At 50.6% G+C, this 19,973-nt stretch overlaps 6 protein-coding genes across 6 annotated transcripts; 1 reads left to right on the forward strand and 5 right to left on the reverse strand.

Annotated features, from left to right (window-relative positions):
* Window positions 1–132: 132 nt before the first annotated feature.
* N7503_011937 (NAD(P)/FAD-dependent oxidoreductase) lies at window positions 133–1,302 on the reverse strand (the record flags this gene model as incomplete). The annotated part of the gene is made up of 1 exon (XM_057071483.1): window positions 133–1,302. One exon carries the CDS (start codon window positions 1,300–1,302, stop codon window positions 133–135), a length of 1,170 nt encoding a protein of 389 aa, XP_056918094.1.
* A 563-nt stretch (window positions 1,303–1,865) lies between these two features.
* On the forward strand, window positions 1,866–4,020 carry helA (putative DEAD box RNA helicase HelA; the record flags this gene model as incomplete). The annotated part of the gene is made up of 2 exons (XM_057071484.1): window positions 1,866–2,221; window positions 2,280–4,020. The coding sequence occupies 2 exons, from the start codon at window positions 1,866–1,868 to the stop codon at window positions 4,018–4,020; spliced, it is 2,097 nt and encodes a 698-aa protein (XP_056918095.1).
* Window positions 4,021–4,644: 624 nt separating this feature from the next.
* Window positions 4,645–6,497, reverse strand: adB (adenylosuccinate synthase ADE12; the record flags this gene model as incomplete). The annotated part of the gene is made up of 5 exons (XM_057071485.1): window positions 6,453–6,497; window positions 6,208–6,389; window positions 6,019–6,087; window positions 5,455–5,906; window positions 4,645–5,355 (listed from the first exon to the last, which is right to left on the reverse strand). Exons 2-5 carry the CDS (start codon window positions 6,245–6,247, stop codon window positions 4,645–4,647), a joined length of 1,272 nt encoding a protein of 423 aa, XP_056918096.1. The 5' UTR covers window positions 6,248–6,389; window positions 6,453–6,497.
* A 539-nt stretch (window positions 6,498–7,036) lies between these two features.
* On the reverse strand, window positions 7,037–10,102 carry N7503_011940 (uncharacterized protein; the record flags this gene model as incomplete). The annotated part of the gene is given in 4 exon segments (XM_057071486.1): window positions 7,037–8,468; window positions 8,528–9,600; window positions 9,617–9,882; window positions 9,975–10,102. The coding sequence occupies 4 exon segments, from the start codon at window positions 10,069–10,071 to the stop codon at window positions 7,037–7,039; spliced, it is 2,868 nt and encodes a 955-aa protein (XP_056918097.1). The 5' UTR covers window positions 10,072–10,102.
* Window positions 10,103–11,197: 1,095 nt separating this feature from the next.
* Window positions 11,198–14,445, reverse strand: N7503_011941 (Zn(II)2Cys6 transcription factor; the record flags this gene model as incomplete). Its single annotated transcript, XM_057071487.1, has 3 exons — window positions 11,198–12,094; window positions 12,151–12,203; window positions 12,255–14,445. 3 exons carry the CDS (start codon window positions 14,443–14,445, stop codon window positions 11,198–11,200), a joined length of 3,141 nt encoding a protein of 1,046 aa, XP_056918098.1.
* Window positions 14,446–15,861: 1,416 nt separating this feature from the next.
* N7503_011942 (MFS transporter) lies at window positions 15,862–17,864 on the reverse strand (the record flags this gene model as incomplete). Its single annotated transcript, XM_057071488.1, has 3 exons — window positions 15,862–16,657; window positions 16,753–17,632; window positions 17,768–17,864. The coding sequence occupies 3 exons, from the start codon at window positions 17,862–17,864 to the stop codon at window positions 15,862–15,864; spliced, it is 1,773 nt and encodes a 590-aa protein (XP_056918099.1).
* Window positions 17,865–19,973: the final 2,109 nt, after the last annotated feature.

Raw genomic sequence — 19,973 nt, forward strand, 5'->3', positions numbered from 1 at the left:
ATCCCTGTATGGCGCAAATCTTTAAAATAATGTCTCGTGTGATCATTCAACTATTAACTATAGACAAACGCAATGCTCAAAAGGTATCAACCATTAACAACTCATAAACCAGTCCAACGTGCAAAATTCGATTTAGACCTTGCCAGCCAGGTAATCTGGGGCCTTGGACAAGAACATGTCCTTACCCTTGATCATCCTGACCATGAAGGCCCATGGCACGAAGCCAAAGACCTGTCCAGTGCCACCATTCGAACCAATTGGAACGACCATATTGACACCATCGCCTTGGTCATAAGACTTGCGTTCGCCCCTTTTCAGAATGTCCACCTTGATGTTATGGGCCGCAATATGAGCCTGTTCAGCCGCCTTGAATCCAAGACGAATCCAGTTGGTGGTGATATCACCTGCCGCATAAATCGGCAAAGGGCCTGAGCTTTCTGAGGACTGCACGCGCAATTCCTTGTCGACTCTAACCCATCCCTCGGTGGCGAGGAAAGGCTCCGGAATGAAGCTGTTGTTCGGGATGAAGCCGGTGGTAGGGATGTAAAGATCGGTGGTAAGCTTCTCCCCGCTGTCTAGGGAGACAATCCAGGAGGAGTCCCCTGAAGCCTCGACTCCAATTACACGCGTGGAAGTAAGCACCTTGACGTGTCTTTTCTTGAGTTGACATTCTGCAGCAGAGCTGGCAGATGACTTGAGTGTATGCAAGACTCGGTCTGTCGCAGAAACCAGCGTGATGGAAACGTCACTGGAGTTATCTGCTGCGGCCTCGGCAAGTTCACCAGCCAACTCAACTCCGACTGGGCCTGCTCCACCGATGACAATGTTCTTGGCAGTTGTGGTTAGCTTCTGAGCTGCCTCGATGACCTCCTTCAAATCGTCACGCCCAGAGGGCTTGAACGGAATGGAGTCACCTGTGACTTGACCAGTGGTGGCAGGAGTGGTGGCACCCGAGCCGATAAGGAGGTGGTCGTATGGCAACGACATGACTTCACCCTCATTAGGGGTTACGGATACGGTGTTGGAGGATGCATCAATGTCAGTCGCAGTTCCAGGGATAAATTCAAATGAATCCGCCGGATAATGAGTGAAAGCCTCCTTGATGGGAAGGAGGAACTCTCCCGCTCGAAAAGCGTTTGGCTTGGCCACAATACGGGCAGCAGCAATATTCCAATAAAAGGTTGCTGAAGGATTGATCAGGGTGACCTTAGCATTCAAGTTACGGGCATCGCGCAGCAAATCGTGGGCTGCGGTAAGGCCCACGGTGGAAGCTCCAATGATCACAATGTTGATGGGAGCCATCATGAACAGCGGGAAAAGGTTGTGAAGAAGCTAGGGGTTGGAAAAAAAATTATACTCTTATGTGGTTGGGCGACTAGTCTTCTTATAGCGGGATTCCGCAGCCATCAAGCCCCCACTCCATCCCGTAATATAGCTGATAAAGTAAGTTTGTCTTGAATTCATATATTTCAAGTCTTATCACTGGTTCTGCCCACGGGGAAGTTTGTCACAAAATAAGCAGTGCGCCGCGTCAGTTCAAGGGGGAACCGCTGACTCAGCGTGATCACCGAGTCCAAACCTCAAATCAAGCTATTCAGTATGTCAAAGTAAAGTCTCGATTGTTGGTTTATGCTGGTGCAATTGATCAGAATAATAATAAAAAGAATGGGAGAACAATGCGTCCAATTAAACGAATCCACTACTAATAAATAGATAAGCAGTTTTTTTGCGGCCTCAGGCAGAAAGGTACTCGTCGCCTCTCCCTTATCGATAAGCATCATGTGATCCATGTTTTAATTTTCCCTTTTTTTCTGCGCGACGGGACTTGCGACAGCCATCCTTCCATCACATTAATATTATCCATTATGCTTGGTGTTTTCCGCCAATTTGGCGTCTCCCAGGCGCTCCGCACATCTGTGCCTCGCACCCTTTCTGCACGATGGGCTCCCCAACTGTCCAAGCTGCAGCCTCTGGCTATCCGGACTCCTGGTCTGAGCCGGTCGTTCCAGACCTCATTCCCTGCCCTCAAGGCTGCCGCAGGACCGGTGCCCACCGAGATTGAGGAGGAAGAGCTCATCACCAAGTTTGCCGATCTTAAGGAAAACAATATTATTGACCCAATGATCGTCCGAAACCTCACACACCCTGCTCGCATGGGTTTGGAGACCATGACTCCTGTCCAAAGCGAGACAATCCACCAAATGCTGAAAGGCGATGATATGTAGGTTCATGTGAGCCATATGACTTGACATGGATTCATTTACTGACAACTTCTTCAGCCTGGCGCAGGCCAAGACCGGTACCGGAAAGACCCTTGCCTTCCTTCTCCCAACCATGCAGAACATCCTCAACGACCCTTCTCTCAAACTGAACGGCCAAAGCCAGGCACACAGACGTGGTCCAAGAGCCAACTCGGATGATATCAGGGCCCTTGTCATCTCACCCACTCGTGAGCTTGCCGAGCAGATCGCTGCGGAAGCCCGGAAGATGATCCCCGGCACTGGGCTGTTGGTCCAGACCGCTGTAGGCGGCACACAGAAGAGAGCCGGTCTTCAAAAGATCCAGCGCGAGGGTTGCCACCTGCTCGTCGGTACCCCCGGTCGTATCAAGGACATCCTTTCCGATCCTCGCAGCGGCGTATCGACTCCCATGCTGAACACCCTCATCCTGGATGAAGCCGATCGTCTCCTTGACCAAGGCTTTTCTGATGAAATTAATGAGATCCAGGCTCTGCTTCCGGATCCTCTCCAGGTCCAGCGCCAGACCCTGATGTTCTCCGCCACTGTTCCTAAGGAAGTTCTGAAGATGGTTAACCGTACCATGAGACCGGATTACAAGTATGTCAAGACAGTTCGTGATGACGAAACCCCTGTCCACTTGAAGGTGCCACAGAAGTTTGTTCTCCAGCCGGGCTATGAGAACGCTCTTCCTGGTGTCCTCGAGCTTGCCCAAGAATACCAGGCCCGTCAGCAGCAAGACCCGGAGTTGCGGCCGTTCAAGGCGATTGTCTACTTCAACTCCACCAGTGAGGTCCAACTCTCTGCTCGGGCTTTCCAGAACCTGCCTCGCGGCAGCCGTGAGGATACCTCTGCCGCCCCTCTGGGTCGCATGCGTTTCCTGGAGATCCACTCGCGACTAAGCCAGAACCAGCGAACCTACGCCGCCGAGGCTTTCCGACGTGCCAGTGAGGCTATCCTCTTCTCTTCCGACGTGACTGCACGTGGTATGGACTTCCCAGATGTCACCCATGTCATTCAGATCGGTGTTCCCAACGATCGGGAGACTTACATTCACCGAACTGGCCGTACCGCTCGTGCTGGTAAGACCGGTGAGGGCTGGGTCTTCATTCACCCCAGTCAGATTAAGAGCTTGAGTGACAAGTGTCATGGTATGCCTGTCAACCAGGATAAGCAGACTCTGCAAACTTCCCTTGTGGACATGACCAAGGACCTTGAGTCTGCCCCTCCGGCCGCGCGCAACGCCATTGAGCTCATCAACACAGCCATGACCAAGGTGGACGCAGACCTCAAGTTCGTCACTTTCCGCGCTCAGTTGGGCTCCACTCTCCAGACTTTTGACAACAAACGGAACGCTATTATTATTCTCAACCGACTCGCCGTCCACGGCTACCGCCTGGCCGAGCCCCCGGCTCTTAGCTCCGCCCTTGTGAAGAACCTTGGACTCCGGAGAATCCCCGAGGTCAATGTCGATGACTCTCGTTCTTTCGGCGCCTCGCGTGGAGATTCGTATGAGAGCAAATCTGGTGGCTTCGGTGATCGTGGCTCCCGCTCCTTCGGCGGTGACCGTGGCTCTCGCTCATCTGGCGGTGATCGTGGCTCGCGCTCATTTGGACGTGATCGTGAGCGCTCTTACGGCGGTGACCGTGGTTCTCGGTCATTTGGACGTGATCGTGACTCGCGCTCTTTCGGGCGTGATCGTGAATCTCGCTCTTTCGGACGCGACCGTGAATCTCGCGGTGACCGTGAAGAGCGTGGCTTCCCCTCCCGTTTCTTTGAATAGATTTCCTCGATTCGATTAGGAATCGGGGACGGTCTTTAAAAGTGATGATATGTGTGATTGAAGCATTCATTTTTTCTCTCTTTGTCGCTTTTCTGTTCCTGGTGACAAAAGAAACCTGATAGAGATTTCCCATCCTCGCATCTGGGCGGCGTTCTGTCTCTTTTCGTTTGGCATCTATGTATCATATGTCGATTCCCCATTTTCCGACTTCTCACCTCTTGTCTTATACTGGAACTTTTGATCACGGGCCTCTGTATTAAAGATTATAATCAATTTACAATGTATTATTATGGGTCTATGCCAAATCTAGCTCTCTCAATATTGCGACTTTAGGTAAAATTATCTGCTCCAGCTTTGATCAACTTGATTCATTATTAATGTACTGTAGTGCTGGGGGCTTCTTGCTTCGAGTCAAACTTGGAATTTGGTTCTATGGTAAGACTAAGTAGTGTGTGCAATGTGGTAGAACTATGGGATGAAAGGTATATATAATTCGATCACGTAGCCCAATATACTACCCAACCCAAGGGAAATAACATAAAAAGAGAAAATCTACGGCAGGCAGATACTTACAATGAAGGGAAACATAAAAAATCATCACAAGTCAAGTCCCCCATTTTGTTCTTACTCGCGAGCAATCATGTGTTCCCGCGCAGGACCAGTTCCAATCCACTTGATAGGAACACCACCAATCTCCCGCTCAATGAACTCAATGTAAGCACGAGCATTGGCCGGCAAATCCTCATACTTCGTAACACCCATAGTGTTAGACTTCCAACCAGGCAGGGTAACATACTCAACCTCGATCTTCTCCACAACATTAGGATCGGCGGGGAACGACCCAGTCGTCCGCTTACCGCAGGGCAACTTGTACGCAACACCAACCTTGATCTCATCAAAGTCGTCGAGAACATCAAGCTTGGTAAGGTTAAGAGCGGTGTAGTGGTTGATGGCGTGCGAGTAACGGGCGAGCACAAGATCCAACCAACCACAGCGGCGCTTGCGGCCAGTGGTCACACCGAACTCGCGGCCGACGGCCTGCAGCTTCTCGCCCTCGGCGTTGAGCTGCTCGGAGGGGAAAGGTCCCGAGCCGACACGGGTGGTGTAGGCCTTCAGGACACCAATGACGCTCTTGATGCTCTGGGGGTTCAGGGCCAAAGCCTGAACGGCACCACCGAGACCGGTGGAGGACGAGGTAACGAAGGGGTAGGTACCGTGATCAAGATCCAGCATCAGGGCGTTGGCGCCCTCGACCAGGGTGTTGGGGGAGTTCTTGTGCTCCTGCAGGAATTCGAGCTGGTCGACGATGTAGGGCGCAAGCTTGGTGCGGTATTCCTGGTAAAGGTGAGTATACATCCACACAACATATCAAGCTCTATTTATGTATGTATCATAGCAAGATATGATCAGGCTCCATATTTTATTTCTCCATACCTTGAACCGCGCAATCTCCTCCTCGACATCGTAGTCCAGGTCACCGAAACGTGCCCGGTAGGAGGTGTCAAGAGTGCGAAGCTTGCGCTCGAAGGTCACCTCGTCGAGAATCTCACCAACGCGCACACCGCGACGCGCAGCCTTGTCACTGTAGCAGGGACCGATACCCTTACCAGTAGTACCGACCTTGCGACCACCGAGACCCTTCTCCTCGAGACCGTCAACGACGGAGTGCAGGTCGAAGCAGACGTGCGCACGGTCGGAGACAAAGATGCGCTTACCAGCGGAGGTAAGACCCTTAGACTCAAGGTGACCGAGCTCCTTGAAGAAGCTGGGAACGTGGAAAACAGTTCCGGCGCCGATGAGGTTAATGCATTTAGGCGAGACGAGGCCGGAGGGCAGAATGTGGAAGTCGTAGGTTACGTTCTCGTGAACGATAGTGTGACCGGCGTCTATAATTCAAAAGGAAAACAAGTCAGTTGGTTTGGGTTGGACCTTCAATACCCCCGGACTTTTTCTCGTCCAAAGGGTGTTGAAAATTAAACCTGCATAGGTCACACGTACTATGGCCACCGGCAGCACGGCAGCACAGTGTCGCCTGCTGCGACAGCATGTCTGTGATCTTTCCCTTTCCTATCCATCACAAGAAACCTGGGTTAGTAGCCGTTTCGACGTTCATGACCACGCCCGCTCGTTCAAGATGTCTTGTTCTTCGGCACTTGACAGCGCGGGGCACTGGCGGGGTTGACACACCTTCATCTCCCCATTGACTTCCAAGAACGATGGACACCATGTTTGCTAAACGCGGGGTGTGTTATCAATAAAAATCAATTGCTGCGCTTCGATTGGCAATTGGCGAACGGAAGGTGGTGCTAGTGGCGGAGGATTAGAGAGGAAGAGAAGTAAGTCCGGCTTCGGCTGGCGGGGCAGGCAATCTGGGTGTTCGGTCAGTCCCGGTGTGCTTTTTTGCATCAATGCTGGGGCAATCCTGTAAAAACATTGTGGAGAACAAGTTATTGACTCACCATGTACTTCTGATTCAATTGTTTTCAAATTGCGAAGCTCTAGTCTTGCTGGAATTGACTTTTTATTGTACTGTACAGTGACTCACAGTATGGGATCGGTATTTTTACTTATTTTTTCCCGTGTAATATTTGTATGTATGATACCTGGAAGCGTTTGCTGTCTTGCTGCCTGAGGTGCAAATGACCGGAATAACTATTATCCAGGCGCATTTATGTACCAGGTACGGAGCACGCAAGCATATTGACCCCAAAGTATGGGGATTGAAGAGTACTATGATACAGAGCTCAAATGTAATAGAATGGGCCCATGACCCAATCACATGAATTATTCGTTGCGCATTGACATAGTATGACCATTATTAGGCATCAAAGTCCGACATCCATCGTGACCTGCGCTCGACAAAAGGAGGGATGGAAGATCCCGAACTATACTTCATGCAAAATATCCAGGGTATTATTCACCGAACAAAAAAACACCATGCCAACATGCAGGACCCTCTAACCTAACGCCAAAAGCCACTGTAGGTAGATATTCCAAGTCTCATCAATCATCTTCGTCATATAGCAGAGAAAGATACCACTTTCCCACCATTCCGAATCCACTCTCGGAGTCGTCCAAGATCTAGAATACACTCCCGATGCATCTCACATGCAACTTCCCAATGCTTCCGCACCTGAACATCTTCTTCGATACCGCGCAAGTAAGCGCTGAATCCGCCCTTGCCACTTCCAGGAACAAGAGTCTCGTCTAAATCGAATGTGTCGGCCGCGCGAGTCTCAGCACTCTCATCAGCCTCGTCGTCTTCGTTAAGCTTCAGGCGAGTAGAGTCTCCGACTGCGCTGATCCAATTGGATGAGAGGCCTGTCTCAACGGCTTCTTGGCGGGCGTTGAAATGGGACAGAATTTTGCGGTTGAAGACGTTCCAATCGTGCATGTAGGTGCCCATTTGTGAGACGTAGTATTGCCATTTCTCAAGCGGGAGGACCATTATGCCTGGTGAAAGGGCGACAGTCTGAGGTGCCCATGGTCGTTTGGGGGGATTAGGTAGCTTGAGTTCGCGGGGCCGAATATCACGCTTGGTTGTAGTCTGTTGCTTTGCGCGAGACTCAAATGGTAATGTAGCGTGGACATCATCTAGGTTTTCAATGCCACCGCTGTTGGTGCTTGTGAATGGTGCAGTGTTGCGAAGATTTTCGAGGTCAAAAAGTGGAGTGCGCGTCTCTGTATTTGACGCGCTGCCATCAGCTTTCGGTTGCTGGGCCTTCGCATTTGTAGCAGTCGCCTCTTGAGCGACATTGTTGAGATCCGGATAACCTGCGTTTTTCGCACCACCGGCAGGTGTTTTCTTTGGCATGGGTGGCGATTCCATATCAATGTCCATAGCCTCTACATCTGGGGCAGCCCAAGTCCTTCCACCAGCCTCTTCAGTATTGGGTACCTCACCAGGAACAGAAGTACCGTTGATCGTGTCCTTTGCCTCATCGGCTTCGGAGGCTACACTTGCAGCCTGTGGAGCACTCCGAACCTTAGTTCCGGTCCTGGACTGTTTCCTAGGGCTCCGGGGAGGAGTGTGTGCCGACTGTCGTTGCTTATCCGACTCCGGAACATCCCAAGAAAGATTACGTAGCTGCTCAGCCCATTGGTCGGCAGAAAACTTGGCTTGTGCAAACGGGGTAGGGGCCTTCTGAGCGTTCTGCTGGGACTCTTCTTCAGGTACACTACCGAATGTATTCAAGCCAGCGGACCCTGTCGAAGGAACTGAATCTGTAGAGTCATACTGGGGCTTGGCACGACCCCGGGGCTTCGAGTTGGGAGATTTGCGCGCAGCATTCAGCTTCGAAGCTGAAGCACCAAGGAAATCGAAGCCTTCAATGTGATCTCTCCAGTCTTCGGCAGAGAACTTCTTGTGAAGACTGTTCACATCACTGGTGCTTCGGCGCCCAAAGGCTGCAGTCGCAGGGTTAGAAGCACTTTGTGCCGATTCGGTTCTATGTATGAATGAGTCGGGAATACACTAAATCATAAATGAAACCAGCTGCGCACGTACCGAGTAGTAGAGCCTGTGGACTGAGAAGGCTGTTGCGGGCGACTTGAACCTCGAGTGAACGCGGCGCTATCTGAATTATGTCCTTTATTGTCGTCGCTGTCAGCCGTAAGATCTCCAAATCCAGCGACCCTACGAGGTCTCCGGGGTTCTTTATTTGGCGCGCGCGGGTCCTCATAGCGATGGCCGCCTGGCCGGGTAGAAGGTTCCTCACCAGTTCCGGGGTTGGAATCTGCCTGCCGATAGAAATCCGAGAATTTTTGATGGGGTGGAAGGCGACTCTTGGGGACGGCCTTGGGTTTTCCGTTACGTTTGGACACTACCTCCTCCCATTCATCCTGCGACTCTAACGAGTCACCACTTGAGCTGGTCGAGGGGGATGGTGAGTAGCTGGCTCTCCGTCTAGGCTTAGGGCTAGCACTGTGGTGTCTTCCGTCTGCTGGAGGGTAAACCGGGCTGGAAGCGTTGGTGCGAGGGTTGGGTGATCGGAAACTTCCAGAAGGTGGGCGCGTACTCGCAGGTCTCCCAAGTGGTGTACTGGAGAAAAATGTCTTCTCTCCTCCTGTTGACGCATAACCCCTCCTATTCCGTTCAAATTCTTCAGTAAACTGCGGAGGCTCGGGTGCTGGTGGGGGTTTCTTTGCAGTCGGTGGCGGTACAGAATCAAAATACATGCTGCTCGGCCGTTCGCTCCGGTTGTGTGTATAAGCCGAGGTGTTTCTTGCCGGAGGCTCATCTCCTCCACCAGCGGTTCCTGGCGCAAATCCTTGCTTTTTCCTACCTGAGTTAGGACTTGTGTTACTTTGCGCCTTATGAGTTTCTTTGAAATATTCGTAGGCAGATTTTGGTCGTGGTGTCCCTGTACCGAAGGGCGTGTTCTGCTGCCTCGACGCACCAGCGGTCGTGCTTCCCGCAGTTGTACGTCCAGTCTGAGGATCAAAGCCGCGCCATGATGCTCCTGCAGTCGAACCTCCTCTCATCCCCGAAAAGCCCTTGTAGGCGTCAGCCCTCGTTTGCGCGTCATCCTGGCCCCGAGTCCATTGTTGCGGGTTCGCACGAGCATGTGCGGAATATCTCTGGGCACCAGCAGACGCATTCGGTGTTGTACTGGCATTTGGCCACTGGTCGTAAGCCGGCCGTTGAGTCTGGGCCCTTGAAGCTCTTGGGGGGAGGAGGGGCCGTGGGAGTTGACGTGGTCTGGGAACGCCGCTGGGTATTCGTTCTCGGGGGCCCGTAGACCTTACCATATCCAGCGCGCAACCGGTCTGTATCATATTTGAGTCGTTGTTGTGGATCACTAAGAATCTCATGGGCGGCTTGAATAGACTGGAACTTCGCAATAAACTCTTGTTCCCTTCCTGGATTCCTGTCGGGGTGGAATTTGAGTGCTGTGAACTTTGGTTCAGTGGCGTGCTCTTTGTTTATGACCTTTCTTCAGGGCCAAACTTACCTAACTTCCGGAACTGCTTCTTGATTTCTTCAGACTCCGCGCTGGGAGCTAGACCCAAGTCTGCATAGTAATCCCTCCGCACGTCCGCTTTCACCATATTGATATCGTTGTTGTGAGGAAATGAGGTGAGTTGAACACAAGGTACATAATCGTTATTTCGTTCAATACTCGGAGGATCCCATGCATGACCAGTCTAGGGCGTTGTTTGGAGAGTTCTGGTACAGCGAATCGAATATAGCCGTGATAGTGAGAGTTGCGGTTGAGACAGAACGAAGGTCGAAAGGGAGATTGAATGGCTCGTATAGCACGACGTTTATCGGAGGCTAGGCAGTGATCTGAAAGAACGAAGGTGGTTGTCGGCGGAGTCGGTTGCCTGCAGGATCCGCTACGATAGGGCTGATCAAATCTCGATCTGGCTGAGACAATTCACGGTGGTGGATTCGCGGTCGCGGCGGCTCACGGTAGAACAGTGTTTCTCGATCGTATGTATGGAGGTTGTGAGGTGAGACCGAAGAAAGGGACAGTTGAACCCGAGGGGGCTGAGGGACCCTTGAAATCCAGTGGGCACCTGATGAGGCAGTTAAGGTCAGGCAGTTAAGGTCCAAGCGCCAGATCGCGCCGAGTGGGTGAAGCAGCCAATGCGAACCAAGCCCTGCAGTGCACTGCCGTCAGCAAATGGGGCTGCGTTGGGGTGAGTTGGCGCTGGGGAAGAAAAAAAGCGGGCTTGTGTTTGTTTTTGCCGCGGATGTTTGGTTGCTGCCCAAGGCATTCGATCTAGGCCACCTAGTATATACTTCCAGTATAGCGCACGAACCACCAATATTTATCAGGTTGAAGACTATGAAGACTAAAATTAGCAGTATGTATATTCAAGTATTTTATGTAGATTCAAGTATATGGTATATGGAAAAAGAATATATAGTGTATAATATATGGTATCCCAAACTCAGATTCGCAGCAAAGCAGCCAAGTTAATCAACGCACCCTTGTTCCCATGAAATCAGTCCTCGTTCACAATCCCTTGTGACTATTCGATTCCCAAACAAAAGCAGCCAGTGGCAGATGAGGTAGGAAGAGATGGTGGAGGGTAACAAAGTAGATTAGTCACAGTGAATGTTCGCCAAAAGAGTGAAGGAGAGGAAAAGAATGACCAAGAAGTGAAGAACACCATAAAACAACTCAACCCAGGTATAGAAGAAAAGGAAAAGAGCTGAAAGTCAACCTCAAATATCGCCACCAGAAGCGCCGGGCCCAGAGCCACCAAAGAAATACCCTTCCAAAAGATCATAGTTCGGATTCTCGCTCCAATCATGCTGATAATCCATCGCCATGCCAAACCCGAGATCAATGCCCACGTTCTGGCCCAGATTAGGCCCAAGTGGAGGCACGTTAGCCATAGTATAATCGCCATTGGGATCGGTCTCAAGAGCTTGGCTATCTGGATCACCAGATCTAAAGTCCAAGAAATCAAGACTGATCCCAGTTTGAGCTTCCTGATCTGTCGACGGGACGGCATGAGGTCCATTTGCAGCATTTGGCGCCACACTGCCAGGGGAGCCAGTTTGTTGTGGAGATGTGGAGTAGTAGAATTGCTGAGCGGGCTGTGGAGATCCGGGGGCCTCGTACTTGAGATAGTACTCCATAGATGGGGTGCGCTGCACAAACGGTCGGGAGGAACCCTCGGCGGCTAACCCGGGCGCCATTGATTCTCCATGCTCGGGTCGGACGGGATAGGGGTGACCCGCTAGATTGTCTGCGCGGGAACGATCGGTGAGTGGTGTGTTGTCATTGAAAAGATCGGCTAGGTTCATGTCGAACTTTGGCACGGGTCGTGCTGAGCGATTTTGGGGTGGTCGGCGTGCCTGGCCTTGGTGTAGTCTTCTGGGATCGAATGCTTGACGCCGACCCTGGTGAAGAGACCCAGGTGCATGTGAGCCTGTGTTAATGCGGCTCATATCAACCTGTGAACCGAAGCCGGTGGTAGATAAGCACATCTGAACGGTGGCTTTGCTCATCCGCTCGAATGCATCGCGACAAGCTTCGGCAGGGGGACATTTGTGCATCAGATCACCAAGGACAGATGTCGCCGCGAGAACAGTGAAGTCTACCTCGTCGAGAGACTAGAAACGAGGCCTATTAGAATCAAAGGGTACCTGTGAGTCGAAGAACTACATACCAGACGGCTGCGAACCAGCGGCGAGTACCAGATAGCATATAAGAACGAGATTCCTGGAGAACATCAGTTATGTACCCAACCGAAATCATAGTAGTAAAACGTACCAGCCATGAAAATGTGATGAGTAGCCAGATAGGTGTAATTCACAAGCCTCACTCGGTGCAGTTGTCGATAAATGCGGATGACCTTCTGACCTGCCTCGGCCACATTCAGATAAACGTGATCCTCTTCTTCCCCGTCATCTGGATTCGAGAAAGATGGACTGGACACATCATCAGCTGGGGTAAGTTCCCCAGCTAACTCAGCAGGCACAGTCAAGCTCTGCTGATATAACAAGATGATAGCTTGCCAGTAATTCAGCTCCAGAAGCTCGATAGAGAATCGCACACCCGTATCAGGACGCGTCGGAGCACTCTCATGCCACTCCACAAGACGACGGTGCACGTCATGGCGCCATGAGCGGAAAGAATCAAACCCTTGAAGGAAAGGAGAGGTCAGTTCGGCATGAGGAAGAATGATCGCGCTATCTGTCGCACGCCTTCGAACAGCGCGCGCTTGCTGGTATTGTAGAACATCGTGAATCTCGGATTGAAGGAGGCGGAGTTTAAAGTAGTGGAAGGCGACGTGCTTGTATGTTGGAGCACCGTCAGGGGGAGTCAATAGACCAGACTTGGTGATGTATTTGTCGTCTATCATGGACGGCAGTTCCGTGCTAATGGCCTGGTCGCTGATACCGAATGGTCGTCCGACGCATGTGGCGACAAGACGGTCGAAGCTGTATACACACCACCATAGACGGCGTCGTAAATCGCGTATCCATTCTCGTCGTCCCCTTTCGCGGGCGTCAATTCGCGGTTGAATTTGGTTCCCATCCTTTGTGGTCTCGAGACCTACACCATCCTCATAGTGGAGACCAAGGTCAACTGCTAAGCGCATCGCGACACCGACGATATACCAGAGACCTGGTGCAACCGGGCGCAATAGTGCAAAGCTAGCCAGCAGAAGCACGGCTTGCAGTTCCTCTAGCCCTCCAAAGCCCTCGCTTGACGATGAACCGAGGAAAGACTCCAAATGTACAATGGCAGACGCATGGTACTCCTCCGGTTGATATTGATGACTCGAAAGTCTCGGTCTTTTGGTCGTCGAAGATGCTCGATCCCGACCCGCACTGCTTTCTTCGTCTGAACTTTGCGGCTTGTCTTCGAAGATGATTCCCGCACCAATGGCAAACACAATATTGAGGATGTAAAGAGCCCGCGGGGACCGATTCTTCTCTTCAAGCTGGTAAGTGCGATCCAAGAGCTCCATGAAGTCACCACGATGCAGGATTGGCATTTGCGGGTTAGCGTGCTCGAAATACAAATCAACCAATCGTTCTGCAAGCTCGCGATCCGGGAAAGCCGCACGCTTCATCATCGGACGTGTTTGCAAACCAAAGAACGAATCCCGCATCGTGCCGGCGCCTGGACCAGCTGCGGCCGTCTGAGGTAGTCGCTCGCTCGTGCGAATTGGAGCCCGCTCAGGTATATTCCCTGGAAGCGAGCTTCGAACCGCAGCAAAGACGACTCTAGCGAAGGAAATTCCAGAGGTTGAACCAAGATATCGTGGATCGGACGTTCCTTGCACGGATACCATGCCGATATTCGATACCAAATTATGTATCCTCCAGTTCTCTTGATTTGCAGTTTCTTGATCTCTATCTGCTTGATCTCCCTCTACTCTCTGTTCGGGACGATCGCCATCTTCTTTGGCCCCGGTATTCTTCCAGAGTGCCTTATCCGCGCTGTCGCCCGGTTGCCCATTATGGGCGGAAGTGGATTGCGGCGCATCGCCTTCGTTCTCAGTCTTGACGGCTTCGTCTTCGTCGAAGGCGACGGCATTCTTGAAGTTGATATTATGATCTAGCAGCTGCTTTTCTAGATAGGCGACCCGGGTCTCGAGAAAATATACGTAGCTGCGCGGGATCTCGCGCTTGGTGATGGGGTCGTATCCGACGCAGCGGACGCCGGCTTTTTCGCAGGACTGACACCTCGGCAGGCGTTGATCACAGCGGTTCTTTCGTAGACGACATCGATTACACGCGGAGACATTGCGAAAGGACGAGGATGAGGACGAAGCGACGGTAGCTGTGGAACGCGCGGGCGATGTGGACGGGACGATTGTGGTTGAGGCGGAGGGGTTTTGAGCGTCACGCGAGGAATTCGAGGCGGGGTCGCGTTGGGTAGGTGGTTCGGAGGGATGAGGTCTCTTCTTCCCCGAAGAGACCGGTGACGGCGGGGAAGGGGCGTTAGGCATTGTGAGAAACGAATGGCGAGAGCCGCAGACCTGCGATCATCTCTTGATGGTGGAGTTCTGCGGAGATAGCGGTCGGGAACAGTGGTTTGAGTCCCCGGACCGGACCAACATTCATGATAGATCGGGGGCGATTTGGGGGCGCTTTTCACAGACAGGTTTGTGATCCAGAACAGAAAAAATGAGGCCCCGCACTATTGGGATAAGAAGATGGGAACCAAGAGGAACTCTCCGCGGCGCAAATCCATACGACGGAGACAGAATATTCTCCGGAATGATTGGATGTGGCAGAATTGGTGGGAAAGATTGGAAATCACGATCGCTACAGTTGCCCCAGATCGAGATCGTCACGGAAGCCACAAAACATGAACTTCAAGGAATTATGGAAGAGGAGAGCGTAGGCTTACACGTTGATAGGGTTGTGGTGGAGTTCGGGTAGAAGAAATTAGGTTACCTTCCATTAAGTTGCCCTCGGAAATGGAGACAAACAACCTCGCTTCCTTGAGATTCGTGTTATGGGCGAAGTATCTTAATAGAAATGGGAAGGTCACAGCGACCCTATCGTCATCTCATCAAGATCCGATCTCCACACGGCAATTGGCCACGCGCGAATACCGCCAGAACATCTGTGCAGGTCGGCGGAGACATCTGCCAAGTGGAGTCCGGGATACGTGAGCTATCATTGGTGGACACGAGATTTGACAGCAAAAGATGGAGTCTGGGGGAGATGTTGAGGGAAGTTCAAAAATGGGGGGGGGACGGAGGTGTTTTATAGAGAAACAGCCATTCGGTATCAGATGATCCACCTGCATTAAACATCTGCAGGGTTCATACTACGTAAATGGTGGATCTTCTTGGCTTACACGAAAGAGAGACTACTTTAGTCCTCGGCAATGTTAGTGGAGTCCGAAAGCACGCAAGGTAGTAGCAGGTCCATGACGTTCATTGACTGATGTCCGTAACTGAGTTCTATTGAAGAATATTTGGTCTTCAACAAGAAGAATGATAAATGTAAAGACAAATCGCAAATCACAGAAAGCTCCCCCCAGATGCATGAGTATCATCGTAATATAGCCAACCGGTTGAATGCTCCAAAAGAATAAGAAAAAGACAAGGCAGAAAAGGGGAATGAGAAAAAAAAATGAGGAAATGACAAAATGTGACCCAAGTAATGCTTTTTTTCATCTTGTGCAATGCATCCACTCTATGTTGCGCCGGTATCCCAAGGTCTCAAGCGAAAGTAGAAAAAGCAAAACGTCATGACGGGTGGGTCAGGTATCGTGGCTAAGATCAAAAAAGAAGAATAATAAAATAAAACAAAAGGAACTCCGAGTGGAGAACTATCGTAAAAAAGTGCTGTCCTTTCCAGAAGGATGTGAGAATTGAATGGATGGAAGGCTGGCGAAAAGCTCAACCCACTTATGAGTGAGGAGTGGGAGTCGGAGTCATATCTGATTCGGGTCGGGAAAGGTCAATGGCATTCAAATCGAGGTTGGAGATGTCGTATTCCTGATCAATGCTGGAACGCAGGGACAGCAATCGCTGTTCCTCTTCCTCAATGGAGCATTCAGACATGGCCTCATGCTTCAACTCCGCCTCACTGACTTCAGGATCCCGAGTTTTGAAGCGCTCGGGCTCAGCTGACTCCTCCATCCAGAAGCTCTGAACGGCCCCGATCACACAGACTAGTCCACAGGCCCACCAGGCCAACACTGAGTATCCACTCTCAAGACCCTTGGAGTGAAGCAGGCCAGTGAGAGTTGGACCAAAGGCCCGACTCAAGCTTGCAGTAGAAGCGGCCGCGCCGTTGATGGTACCCAAAACTTTCGAGGAGGGAGCGGCATTGGCCAGCAAGATAGCAGTTGCGGGGAAGGCGATGACATGCAGAGTAATTTTGCTGATGAGGGCGACGTAGACGGCTGGCATCTGGAGTTTAGCCGGGAGAAGGATAAGGTAGGGCACGGTCAGATAGATCACTGGCCATGCCAGCAAGACAAAGCGGAAAGTACGCAGAGTGCCAAATTGCTTGACGACAAATGGGAAGAGCCAGAGCTGGGCGATCATTGAATAGACACCCTGGACAGCCAACATGAAACCAATCGTCTTTGTTGGAAGGCCCAAGCCACCTGTAAATTGAAGCGGCAAAACGACCCGGTCGTCCGATTTGGGTGTACTGAGGAAGACAGGCATCAACTGATCAAATGACACACTGTGGCTGCACGGGGGAGAAAGAGAAGGTCAGCATTGCATTCAATTAAAACAAGGCAAAACCTCGGAAAATCCGATTTGTGGTGCAGGGTGCCAACTCACTATGCCAGAATGCCGTAAGCGATGATGGTGAAGATGACTTGTCGGGTGAACACCTTGAGTGCGGGGGTCTTCTGTCCCTCCAGGTCGCGCTCCGTTGATCGGACGTCACTCATGGGGCGAAGGCAAGGCGATGATTCGGCACTTTCATACTCTGGCGGTACATCGCCATAAACGAAGTATTTTGTTTCTTCAATCTCGGAATCGTCAGGAAGCTGCACCCGCGAACGCCAGCATTGGCTGGTGAGCCAGTGGCCCAATTCACGGCCGTAGTCCCGGCGGTGCTTTATCTCCGGGTGTGTCTCCTCCAAAAACAGGAACCCGATAATGATGCCGCAAATCAGCACGATGATACAGACTAGGTTGGGCAGCAGGAACGGGAAGCGGTCGAAAAGCGTGTTACGCTGAAACAAGCCCGGGTAGTTGTCGCAAGGTTGGGCCAATGCACCGCCCATAGCCGGGCCAATGATTGATCCCAGACACCACATGAAGGGCATGATAGAATATGCCCGCGGCTGGTGCTCTTTGACCGTCACAATCTCTGCGACGGTAGTTTGGAGGACGCCGATATTACCATTCAACAAGCCGCCCAAGGCGCGCGCGATCATCGCTGTCGCTAAATTGGGCGCAAATCCAAATGCCACCATGCTCAATGCTGTACCAATCAATCCCATGATGAGTACGGGCTTGCGGCCGATGCGGTCGCTCATACGGCCCCAGAACATGCCCGCTGAGAACTCCGCAAAAGTAAAGGCCGAGGTGATCATGCCAGCGTACAGCGCAATCTTTTGGTCGTTCTCGGTCACATGGAATGATTCCACCATGTGGTACACATACGGGAAAATTGACATGAACGCAATTGGTTCGCAGATTCGGACAAGTGCTGAACAGACATGACGGTTAGTTCCTATTCTGGGTCTTTTGTTTCTGTTTCTGTCGTTGCTCTCCGTATATAGATTTGAATATATATGGATGCCGACAAGCCACATAGTTCGCGAGTAACAAAAGTACCACTTACCTAAGACAAACAATTGCCGGGTTGGAAATGCAGACCAATCCTCACCGGTGCCATTGCGTTGGCACCGGCCTTGTAAACAGGCTGGTCGTCGGAACATTGTGTCGGTGGTGAAAATGGGTGACGAGAAAAAAAAAACCACAAATCCCCTTAAAGTAGGGATCAAGTATAAAACCGTAGGGACCAACAAAAAGACCCCGCTTCCAGATAATCGAGTAGGAAGCAATCCGAAAGTGGAGGGGAATAAAGTACCAGACGGTGCTTTTGATTCCCCCTTTTAGTTACCCCAGGTTAATGCGTCAGAGTTCGAAAGGGAGAGAATGCAATTGGCGTGAGCAGCTGATTTGTTGGAGCAAGGAGCGGTGTCGTTGTTTTAGGGCTTCAGCATTGCTACCCCCTTGGGAAATTTAATCGTAAAATCCGATAAGGCGTGATGGAAGATCTTCAAGATCCTTGAGACACCTGCAAGGAAGATTTGACACAATATCGAGTCGGGCAAAAGACGAGCGGCGTCGGAGGGTTTTAAATCAAATAATGGGAGAGCCCAGGGATAATCTGATCAAGCCGTCCCTTTTTTTTGCTTTCTTTTATTTGTTCCTTGGCTGGACCAGAGAGAAACAAATAAAAAAAAATTAATAGTAAGAACTGATTCACAAAGTAACTTTGGCGAACTTTGAAACTTTGGGACCTTGGAAAGATCGACGAGTAAGTTAGAGGGTGGAGAGAGGAGAGTATCAAGAATGGAGAAGGGATCTATGAAGAATCTCGAAACCGGTTAAGTTTCAGATGGGGAAAAGCAGTAATTGCGATGAACAGAAGAAAGGGACATTCCATGGAGGGGAAAGGGGACATTATATTATATCCACGGGTGTCGACAGCCCTGGAGTGGATAGCTCCATCTATAGAAGATATGATCAGGCGCCAAAACTAAAAAAACGTCAACCGTTCAACATCGGGAATTTCGGTTACAGCTGTGCAGATGCAAACATGTTCCAATAAAGGGAAAATACAAAAAATCTAAAATCTAAATGTTAAAATCCAAAATTGAAATTCCATTTTCGATTTTTTTTTCAAAGATTAAATCCATCGGTGTGGGGCGTTTATTATTCTATCCCATTTTACCTGTGTAATTCAGAGGGGCGGATCGTGATCATCCGACTGGGGGATCTAGCCAGTCATATGTGATCTGTTCCGTATGGACCTAAGATTATTTATTTCAAATTCAAATTTTAAAAGAGACATTAGAGCCTGAAAGGCTAAAAAGGGGAAGGGAGCGGAAAGGCGGAAGAGAGACCTTAACGGAGGCAAGGGAAGGGGAAGAAAAAAAATAATCCCAAAAAAGAATGGGTGGAGTCAATGTCATCGTCATAAAATTTGCCTTTCAACCTTCTTCGGGCCAATGGTAGCGCTTCCGGGAAAGAGCATTGGGAAGATTGTCATAGATTCCCATAGGTCTAACAGCTGGTATACTGGAGAAAACAAGGAAATCAAAAAGGGCGGTAACAATATCGATAATTACCATACCGTATTCCTTGAGTCGGGGAACAGCAGGCGATTCCTTAGTGTCGTCTAAAGGGGCGCTAAGAAGATTCTCCAGTCAAGCAAGGATGATCGGCTTACCAGATTTTTCCTTTAACTCCCGGAATTGTGGTTTTAGTGCGAATTAGTGAGATGATAGATCTCACTTTCTGTTGCCGGCCTGCGCCTCCCCGAGACCCGGTCGAACTCTGTCACGATCGAATACAGTTCCATTCAAACAAATAATTAATAAACATTTAAATGCCTTCCCAATTCAGATTTTCATTTATGTATAGATTCTGGTCCATCGATATTCTTAATTCTTCTCTGTCAATTGTTAAGATTCGACAGGTGAAAGGAAATACAAATAAATTAAACCCCGATCCACCAGTGTCGCGGAATTATGAGCAAAAGTACCCAGCCGCTTTCCCACATACTTGGGACAAGCCATAGCTGGAAAAGACGGGAGATGAGCTGAACTCTGATTGTCGGGGCCTAAGGATCGCCTTCCCCGACGTTCTTGCTCCATAGTGGTTTCGTGGTCAGGAAAATTCGGTACGGAATGGAGGGTTAGTGGATCCGAACCGAGCTGTTCTTTGTTCCTTTCCCTGCATTGCAAAGCATAAACAATCAATCACAAACAATGGGCGACACCGTGTCTCGCATTGATTCGATCGTGAAGTCAATCTGA

Source organism: Penicillium pulvis, assembly GCF_028828015.1.
Source record: "Penicillium pulvis strain IBT 33274 chromosome Unknown scaffold_8_segment0_segment0, whole genome shotgun sequence".
Lineage (NCBI taxonomy): Eukaryota > Fungi > Ascomycota > Eurotiomycetes > Eurotiales > Aspergillaceae > Penicillium > Penicillium pulvis.